The following is a 10,612-nucleotide window of genomic DNA, read 5'->3' on the forward strand; positions in this document are numbered from 1 at the left end:
ATACAATATCCTGCACTATGCAGCCAAGGAAAAAAAAGAGGAAACATAGGGTCATGTCCTCACAGTACACTGCCCAAACCACAATAAAAAAGCCTCAGTACTAAGCCTATAGGCTACTGCATAAAAACAACAAATACAGTTCAGTGTCAAACAGTGTACTCAGCTAAAGTACATGTGTTACTGCGACCTTTCTTGTGCCTAGAACTAAACTTGACATGCCTAACCAAAATATTTCCATACAGGCCAGAGTAATGGGGAGAGGGGGCACTGCCAGCCAGTATATAGGCCTCTTGATTTTAAAGTCTGAGAGCTATTCCAAGAGCACACAAGTAGATGTCCCGACCAAAGGATGAGGACTCAGTGTTGGGGTTCACGTGGTGCTGTAGTGCAGCAAGTCTTTCGGCTGACAGGGGGCATTGGATGTCTGGTACAATAACTCCATGCTCAGAGTTGTCACTTTGTTCTTCCCGAGATGGTTGCTCCTCAGCTTGCTGGATCTGGAATGACCAATACAAGCATCCATACATCAGACACTGATTACTGGCAAGTCAAATGAGCTTCAACACACCCATACTGAACATCAGATCAGAGATCAGTCTTCATGCCATGTTTTTTTTATATTAAGATGCAGTGTTTTCATTTAAGGGTTTCTTTCCCCATCTGACCATTTTTGCAGGTTAGTCTTGTATGACCTAATACATACCTCTGCTATGTCTGGCTCTGACACAGGTGCTTGCAGCATCCCAATCATCCACAGCTGATTCGGCGTCAGATTTCCCTCTGTACGCAAGGGGTGATTATCCCAGCTCTCCGTGAAATGCTGCAAATCCGATCGCAGTCGTGGTATAAAGACATAGCCCACACAGAAGAGGTGGACAGCATTGGACAGGTCAATAAAGCCCTCTTCCTCTAAACTGTGGAGCACGTTGTAGTATTCGCATGTTACACTCCAAACATCTCTCCATAGGCGCTCCACTCTAAAAACAAGGGAGGGGATACAGATGAGACTAGACCATGTAGTGTGAAGTCTTTCAAAACACTACTAAAAAAACATCAAGATAGATAGATGACTCAAAAGGTTATACATTCTAATATTTTAGAAGAAAAACAACATGTACAACCTCTGGTTATGGACGCTTTTCCCAGCAATAAAGCTGCCACGACCGGTTCCTCGCACAGTGAACATGCATCTAGCAATGTCTAAATTTTCAACACCATGATCCCCTCGTACTCTGAAAGAGAAAGACAATGTACAAAATTATATATTTTACTGTGTTGGAAGCAATCACCATTATCACTTATTTTTCTTTATGGCACTAAAATCCATTTATAAATGCACAAAATCACTAGATGCTTTTGTGTCTGTCTGCACCTGTGTACCACACAGATCTCAAGACCCGTCTGACCGATTGACTTGAAACTTGGCATGCGTATCAGTGAGGTCACAAGTGCGTTGTGATGAGCCGAGTGGGAAAGTCGGTCGAATATAGATAAATCTGCAAATCCCAATATGGTGTCATAATCTGACATCAGAGTGACCTGGACTGTTACTGTAAATTAGTGAAGGTAGTAAACATCTCATATTTAACTGAGATATTACCTTGGCAAAATGGGAGCTGCACCAGATCAACTGATTTACTATTAGCTCCTAGGGTTCATTCTGAGTTGGGAAAATCTTTTTCTTTTAATGCCCCCGACTCCTGGAATGCCCTTTTACGAACTTTTCAATGCCATCTTTTGCCCAGTTACATCTTTGATTATGCTCCACTATGTATCTGTTTGTAACTGTTTTTAAACAATGTTGCCTTCCTGTCTGTTGTTGTTTATATTGTTGCGTCTACGTCACTGTTAATGAAATAAAGGTTTGAAATGAAGGAAAGCCCCAAAACATAATTAAATTGAAGCAGAGTAAAACATACACTACCAGCCACCCCATCGCTTGGCAACATGGATTAAGATTAACATTTTGTATATGTACCTATAAAGAAAATGCAGCGTATCTGTGTGTCTGTGCCAGGCACGCACATTTGACCCTATATGCCCTGGAAGAGACATTTGCATGTGTAACCTTGGAAACGACAGGCAGGATGTGGAGCTTCACGTATCAGTCCAAGTCCCAATATCAACACCAATCGGCATGTCACATGCCCAGATGTGGAGATTCTCGTTTTTCACTTCATTTCTAAAATGTGTGTTGACATTGTCATCTTCTAAAAAATAGTTTAATACACTTGCCTTGATGGCCATCCATGTTTCTCAACTCCATCCATAAAGAATCCAAAAGCCGTCTCTGCTCTGTTATTCAAAGCTGTGTCCATGTAAAAGATCTGTAAAGAAATGGGACACTTGTAGTTCACATTTACAAGATTATAATGAATGAGAGATTGAAAATTAAACACACCTTCCTTGAAAAGCCATCAATTGCTCCGAAAATCACAATGTTGTACCTAACAAAAAGTAAATAGTTAGACAGCACTGATATTGCATTTGGGTGACATGAAAGTCAAAAGGCAGAAGTAGTCCAGTAGAGGAAATAGCACCTTATTAACTTGTGGTTTGTGTCGATGTGGACAAGAGACAAGGGAGCGGGAACAGAGTATGCCCGTCTAGCAATGCAAGACAGCTGGATCATCCTGGCAATTATTCCTGCACCATCCACACGCTGCAACGACATCTTTACTCTTCTCCATGTAATCCGATGCCCCATAGCTTGCAGAGATCCTTTCACTAGCCTGTAGCCAGCATGGGGCATTCTTGTCTTTATAGACCTAACTTTCTGATCTAGCACATCATCTGGTATGTCTGAATAGCATTTTCTGACAGAGAGGTTATGATGTTTCATCTGTCTGTAAAGAGTTGACCTTGAAATCCCATGGAGGTCAGCCAAAGAAGTCATTGGTAACCCAGTACTGAGTAGATTCAGGAGTGTTTGGATTTCTATGTTAAGCTTGGGTCGCCCTACACTTCCACTATATTCCATAACAGCTACATCATCAAATAGTGGAGGGTCATTACTCTGTGATAGATAAGTGCTGACAACTTCAGACAGCTGTTGTAGACTATCTACTATATACTCAGGAAAGTCAATATAAGCTGCCCCAGCTCGAACAAACTGCAACTCTTGAGAGCAAACAAAGTGTAGGTATTCAAAGTCAATGGGCTGTCTGTTAATCACTGAGGCAAGTCTATCCCTGACTCTCTGCAAGAGCTGCCGTCCCATGGGTTCCTGAAACAAGGTAAAATACAAAATTTAAATAAGTTAACATAAAAGTAACAAAGATAGTGTTTCACATACACAACATTTTAAGTGTGCACCTTCGAGATCATAAAAAATATATATAATATATCTATATTGTACACTGATCATACAGAGCACAGCATAAAGGTCACTCACTAACAATTGGCTATTGAAGGACAATACTGGAAAACAAGTTACTACTTACTCATTTACTTTCTGGGAAAAAACCTTACCTGGAACTGTAACCTGCCTGGTTGGTTCTGCATTCTGCCAGGAAGACAAGGGGAAGTATTGTTATTGAGTGGAAAAGGCCATAATACCCATTTTATCTCATTAGGCGGGTATGGTCAATATTATGTCATTATGTATTAATTAATGCAAGAGCATAGAAATAGAAGACATTGCTCTTGCATTAATAACAAAAACCAAACCAAACTTGCATACTGATTATGTCACTGGTATAGGCAGGTTTATGGACTCCTCTGTGACAGTGAGTAGTCATAAAAGGTGTAATCTTATAATGAACATGAGTGAGGACCAATTATATGAAGATAAGTTTAAAATGGGTGAAGTGATCCTTTCATTGATTGATTTAATATTGAAGTAAAAACTTGGCTTGGGCTTGTTTCTATTGTGGTCCTGTGTATTCAATTCATTGACACATTTAAAGACATACAATAATATAAATACATCAACACTGGTAGCAATAAAACATATATGAACAGTTGGTCATTTATGGTGTTAAGCTTAGACTTTAATAGGAGGGCCAGTTACAATTTGCATGTGGACAGGTGCTCTTTTATGGTCACACTTTTAATTGACTAAGTAGCCTAGTAGTAGTTGCAACAAAGGATGACAAAATAATGTCAGCACCACATCACAAATAGAGCATTATAATTTATTACGCTTAATTTATTAACTGGCTGTAAATTTAGGCCTACCTCACTGTAGAACGCCTGAGTGGCTAGCAGCAAAAATAATGTAGGCTATTTCCACCACTTTAATCAAAGTGAAGCAAATAAAACATAACATGCATGCTATTACTATATGGGAGTTAACAATACTTACACATAGATTTTCTGGCAGCCTCTCACGATCTGTTTGTGTTTGATACTTGTTTACTATTTTTGTTTGACTTCATCTTCTTCTTTCTTTTGTAATTTCGGCACACTAGCCGCCCGTCAGCCTAGTACTGCCTCCCATTGTTTGTGTTGGGTACTGCACATTTTAACTCAACTATAATTCCACAAAGCTCTGTGCCTCTGTAGCTCTGTCTGTCTGTCTGTCTGTCTGTCTGTCTGTCTGCCCAAAATCGGTTCTGCCCGGCTCTCCTCAGTGGCTGGAGCAATTGATCTGCATTTGCACACAGCCATTCAATTGATTGATTGATTGATTGAAATCTTTATTTAGAAGACAAAGGCTTGTTTCAAATGAGATCCCCACATACTCAAATCATGGAGATATATAATAAAAAGGGCAATCCACATTTTTGTTGCATAGCAGGAGAATGAGTTCAATTCCTTGTTTCTGCCAAATCTGGACATGATCAGTGGAGCTGCCTTTGGTGTTGTGATTGTGGACTTACATTTACGTTTATACTTTGACAGGTACATGGGTATCCCAATGTTGTGGTGTATCTTGTAGACCAGGCCCATTGCAAGTTGCCGTACTCTGTCCTCAACCCTGAGCCATCCAACCCTAGCAAAATGAGCAGGGGTTAGATGAGTTGTATGTTTACGGCCAAGAAGTAGCCTTACTAGTTTGTTTTGGGATGTCTGGAGCCTTGTTTTTAAGGCCTGAGTGGTGTTGTGGTAGCATGAGGGGCATGCATAGTCGAAATGACCTTGGATGAGGGCCCCTGTAAGAATCCTCAAGGTATTCTTACTGACTAGAGGAAATCCTATACAAAAAAAGTGTTATTTGGTTGACCTTTTGGATGACTCTCCTCGTGTCAGAGAGAAAATCCATCACAGCTTTCATAACATATTATAATTATGCATTCCCCACTGCACTTTGAAATTCCACAGGTGTGAGAAGATTGCAGGGAGACCCCAGCATCTAGCACTGTATCGAGAACAGGACATTCCTCTCCATTGTATATTTGGAGCACTCCATCACATGCTGCACAGTCCCTTCTTTCCCACATTTACACAGTACATCCTTATGTTTCCCAATGCGTGACAGTCCCAATGCTAGTCCATAGTGTCCAAATCTCAATCGTGTCACGGTCGGTCACCTGTTCTCTCCTGCTGTTCCCCTGATGTTCCTTCCACTGTTTTGTATGATGTATTAAACCTTCCTCTCTTTTCCCTCTTCCACTAATTCTGCCACCTCCTTTATTTCTCTGTGGTACTCAAGAGATGCCCAAGGCTATGTTCACATCCACCTCCTCGCCACATCAACATTGCCCTCCACACCCACATCAGCGGTATCCATAAAAACCCCACTCTACTTCCAGCCAGGTCTATTTTGGACAATGTCCCGACCTGGTTCCCCTGTTATGTTCACAGATGAGGTCCGGCCTGACCAGTGACCTCCCCCACACCTTCCTGCAGAGCCAACCACATGGGCAACTTTGTGGTGGGCTTTATCTAATAAACCCAATCGTATTCATAGGCTATTTAGTAGGCCTCCACAATGAAATGTCTCTTCACATAATTGTCACTGTGAATTGTAAAGTCTTAAATATATTTCATATGAACATTTTTTGTTTCAGTTGCAATTAGTTAAGGACTGTACATTTAAATGATACATTCATATTTTCAACTCCATATTTCAGTATGACAGTAAAGCCCTGCGCCATCCTCCTGTAATTAAGATAGCATGTTATATAGACAGATGCCAGGTTCATTTGTTGACCTGGAAATAGTTGTAGTTTCAATGTATAGCTTTTAGTTTACCCATGATACTAGATGACCATTTATGCATTTGATGAGTTTACTGTAAATCGCTCAGCATTAAGAGTCTGCTAAACCTAAAACTTTTCCTTCTTTGGCTGCAAAATAGGTTATGCAAATGCTGTAAAGCTGAATGAAGTCTGTTGCACGTTGATGTAGATGCGAGGCTCTCCAGCTTGTGCACCCTGGCTAAATCCTTGGACATGCCCTGGGACAAATATATTTCCATAGGCCTAATTTCAGCAGAAATATTGTATTCAGCTACAGTACATACAAGTGTTAACCAATTACTTCATATCCTAACAAATGCAAGTCTTAGTATCCATATTTCTTCACATTCAACCAACATTATACACAATGAGCATAAATGTTTATGCTAAAACTGACATAATATGCATTAGCTGCAGTCTTAATAAGTAAAACAACAGATAGGACAATTCAGTCAGTTTAGTGCCATTGTTTATTCAACACTTATCAAAGCATTCCATTTAGTTACGGCATACAGCGTTTGCAAGTCCATTAACAATAAGACATTTCTACAGTAGACAGACACTTGCTTTTAGTACAGCAGCCGTACTGTAAGTACAGTAAAACATTTTGATCTCAAAACATTTTGTCTCAAAAACAAGATGCACACTGTATGCTACCATAGAGTAATTTTATGTATGTAAGCAGAGTAATGTGCCCCGAAACATTACTCTGCTTAAATAAGTTTTAAAATTAATCTAGACTAGAGATTATACAGTGAGAGGCTCTACTTTGTTGCCTTCGTTGGTCAGCAACTGTCAAGAGATTGATGTGCACTAAACTACTACCCATTTGATAGAGATAATTTGATCTCACATGACATGAAATGAGACGACTTCAGTGACACACGCCAACTGTAGGAAAATAAATAATATGTCCAGTAAATATTGGTTGAACAGTTACTCACGATCTGTATCAAACATAAACAGATCGTGAGAGGCTGCCAGTTAGTGCCCTTAAGAAATAGTGCAAAACATGTGCAATTTGATACAGATTTACAACTTGACAAGCACATGAACAGCATTCTTCAGTCAGCTTCTCCAACGACGAAGAGACTGCGACACTCCACTGGCTTTTTTTGTATGACCTTGATGAGGTCGTAAACCTCAAGGCCTTCCCGCAGCTGTTGCAGCATTGCTGTGCAGTGGATGGTGATGTGCAAGACAATAGCCCTAGAAGGAAAAGGATAACAGCAATGTCAAAACACAATGTATACTGTACAATTAGCTATAACACTCATGTGTAAAGACCACTTCAAAGCAGTACATTAACTTTATAGTCTTCAGTTCATAATTGAAAAATAAAATCTACCTGTACATATGCAATAAGCAATAGTATAATATTTCTCCAAGTGAAGACATCAAAATGCAAAACAAACCTTATGATGCTCTCTTTACGGTCCACGTCGACTCTACCAGTGTAGCCACAGTCTGCCATTCTTTCAGCGAGGGGAGACGGGTCAGATGCATCTTCAATCTGAAATTATTTACAAGCAACAAGGATTAAGCTCACAACTTTTGAGTTATGCGTCTACAGCATCATACATATTCACCCATCTCACAGATTATCAATAATTTACAGTTAATTCCTGTTAAGCGACTTGCCTCTGCAAAACTAATTAAGTTAAAGCGAGAACCAAACTTATTGATGAATTGTCATTTAGTGAACCTACAGTCATATTAAGGTATGGCCTAAAACCACTGTTCAAAACTTGGGGTCAGATTACTTTCTATGCAACTAAAGAAGACATTTTACACATTAAGATGACCTGAAGCAGTTTACCAAACATACCTCTTTGATCAAGGGGTAATGCATAACATCAGTTTTGTCCACAAAGCCAGTGACGAGGTAATTGTAGCACCACTCCTGCAGGAACCGTGGTGCTGGTCCTCCTTGGGCAAGGCTCACTGCAAATATTTCACCTGCAGTTCTGGATGAAACACAAATAAAGACAGTTTTAAGTACTGATCTAACTGACAGCAAGAAGAATTTATCAACTTTCACACACACACCGTTTACAAGATTTACAAATTGAAAGCTGAAAATAAAGCTCATAGTAGGCAGGATTCAAATCAGTTTCCCCTGCATGTGTACCAAACTGTAGTCATGGACCGCAGATATGCACAAACAGAGCCTATAGTTATGCTAACTTTCAAGTGGTTAAGAGCTAGAATGAAGAACATACTTGAACAGGTCATTGTTGGCGTCATTTGTAGAGTACTTGGGCATTTTGCCCTTCTCCCTTTCCCCTTCGAACAGCCGCTTCTCGATCGTAGCAATCATTGCTACAGGCAAAAACAGACAACAGCATTAGTTTAGCTAAACAGAAAAAACATGCAGTTATTCTATCCTAGGGGGGAAAAAGCATGTTGTTCCAGATGTTTTCCAAATGGCATAGCAATTAAAATAATGTATTTACACTTTCTACAACATAATGTACCCTAATGCCACATATGAATAAAACTCACTGGACAGGAACTCCTTTGGTGCTCCAGTATCGACCCCCTTTTCTCCCAGGAAGGACACTCTCAGTGGGTTCTGTGGTCCACCATTGTTCTTCCGGCGGTTCCACAGTTTCAGACCCCTCTCCACCATGCCATCTCTGGACACAAGAATGTTGAAGGTCTTGGTTTGGTCTATCTGTGCTGCCAAGAATAGAATGACGTCCTCCTCGCTGTTAAAAGTTTAAAAACATTCAAATGAATAGAATGCATGGCCCTTTCAAAAAGAATTGAAATGTTACATTTGCTTACCATGTGCCAAATGCTTACCATGATATATGATCCAGATTGGAGCGAATGCTGTCATGGTCAAACTGTGAGAGATCTTCCCGATCGGAGCATGCCGGGTCAAGCTGGCAGAAGTCCTTCCCCATACTAATGTAAATAAAATACATTTACACTTGTCATGTAAATACATATACACAGATTACCATCTACTACCTCATATCTGACCTGTGACATAAAAACAATTACCTTTCACCGCAGAAGCTCTCATGTTCCATATTGTCTACAGGTAACCCTCTGGTACAACCCTCAGGACTTTGGACCCCATCCATCTAGATGCAGGCACATGGAAAACATTGACAATCAGAATTGTGAGGGGCACATTTAACAAACAAAAAAAAAGCTCTCACCCACTCACCTGAGCCCCAAAATAAGTGCATTTTAACATACATAAGCGCCAAGCAGATTAAGGTATAAACATCATTGAGGCATTTTGAATTGCAACTAAGACCTAAAACAACTTAATATGAATGTTATATTGCTCCATTTAAAATGGGAAAGTAGACAACCATCATCATTTGACCCACCTGCTGAAAGCAATTTTGACCTCTGGACTCTGGTTCTTCCTCTTCCAGCAACACCACATCTGCAGCCTGAGCAGAGGAGTAAAACATGCTAAGTTAGCAGAGGAGTAAAACATGACCCGGTAGATATGCTGAGGTTGGAGTTCATCAGAAAAGGACAATCTCGGGTTATGACCCGGTAGATATGCTAAGGTTGGAGTTCATCAGCAAAGGACAATCTCAAGTTACAACTGGAAGGTGAACTTTTTACAGCTTTGATCTCACATGCCTAAGAGGCAAAGTAGGAAACATTTTTACCTCGTTTTCTGAGCCTGATGAGTTTCCGCACTGATCAATGTGCAGTGCCAACATCTGTAGTGGCATTAAGGTCATGCAACGTTTGCATGCCACTTTTGGCATCAGTGCGAAGTCTGGAGCATCTGCTGGCAGCGGAGTTAGGTCCAGCTCATCTTGGAGGGGCACTATGTAGAGAGTTTGTTTTCCTCCACCTCCGGAGGCACTTCTGACGGCAGAACCAGAGTATCCCCTTGCGTCCAACACGACTCGTGACATTTTCCTCCTCCCATTTCCACCTTTGAAAAGCATGTAGCACAACTGAAATGATGCAGTATATAGTGCATTATTTTGTATCTCTATTGGATGAATTACTTTGTTGGAATAAGTCTAGTGACAACTTAAAAGTGCACCTGATGCTTTGTACAGAAGCCATCTGTCCTGAAGGTTGTTCATCTTTGGAAATGCTGTCCTTAATAAACTGGATAACTGATAAGGGAAAAGAAAAACTTCAACTACTTGTATTTAGACAGTATAGCTTTGTTGCCACACAATCAATAATACTCTTGATACACTTGGGAACAAAATATGCATTTCAAATTAAACATTGCACCTCTGAATGACTGAAGTCGTGTGTAATGGCCAATGTCCTCTTTCCCATGCCTGCCTGCATGAGCTCCAGCTCATCACGGGGTGAAGGTGTAGTGTCATGTTTGGAGGCCATTAACAGGAAGTTCACCTGGAATGGCTTCCACGACTTCTTTGACCTCTTTTCTGGAACGTGGCAAGGGGGACCCTTGTTTTTGGCAAGGCCTTTTAGAAAGGTTCCAGGGAAGGCACTATAAGAATTACAATTTTAAAACAATG

At 40.5% G+C, this 10,612-nt stretch overlaps 2 protein-coding genes across 2 annotated transcripts; both read right to left on the reverse strand.

Moving 5' to 3' along the window:
• Nucleotides 1-267: 267 nt before the first annotated feature.
• LOC308081323 (uncharacterized protein) lies at nt 268-1,317 on the reverse strand. The gene is made up of 3 exons (XM_080457704.1): nt 1,122-1,317; nt 704-977; nt 268-497 (listed from the first exon to the last, which is right to left on the reverse strand). The coding sequence occupies exons 1-3, from the start codon at nt 1,184-1,186 to the stop codon at nt 297-299; spliced, it is 540 nt and encodes a 179-aa protein (XP_080313830.1). The 5' UTR covers nt 1,187-1,317; the 3' UTR covers nt 268-296.
• Nucleotides 1,318-7,189: 5,872 nt separating this feature from the next.
• LOC308081322 (uncharacterized protein) lies at nt 7,190-8,445 on the reverse strand (the record flags this gene model as incomplete). Its single annotated transcript, XM_080457703.1, has 4 exons — nt 7,190-7,334; nt 7,541-7,638; nt 7,954-8,092; nt 8,348-8,445. The coding sequence occupies 4 exons, from the start codon at nt 8,443-8,445 to the stop codon at nt 7,190-7,192; spliced, it is 480 nt and encodes a 159-aa protein (XP_080313829.1).
• Nucleotides 8,446-10,612: the final 2,167 nt, after the last annotated feature.

The sequence above is a fragment of the Gymnoscopelus braueri genome, assembly GCF_963280865.1.
Source record: "Gymnoscopelus braueri genome assembly, contig: SCAFFOLD_461, whole genome shotgun sequence".
In the NCBI taxonomy this organism is placed as follows: Eukaryota; Metazoa; Chordata; class Actinopteri; order Myctophiformes; family Myctophidae; genus Gymnoscopelus; species Gymnoscopelus braueri.

What these genes read in the sequence shown, in the direction of transcription:
- LOC308081323 (XM_080457704.1), bottom strand. Translation starts at nt 1,186, where the DNA reads ATGTTCACTGTGCGAGGAACCGGTCGTGGCAGCTTTATTGCTGGGAAA. An exon ending in AAAAGCGTCCATAACCAGAG is followed by an intron (nt 978 to 1,121) that starts GTTGTACATGTT and finishes CCTTGTTTTTAG; the next exon opens with AGTGGAGCGCCTATGGAGAG. An exon ending in CAGAGCCAGACATAGCAGAG is followed by an intron (nt 498 to 703) that starts GTATGTATTAGG and finishes TGGTCATTCCAG; the next exon opens with ATCCAGCAAGCTGAGGAGCA.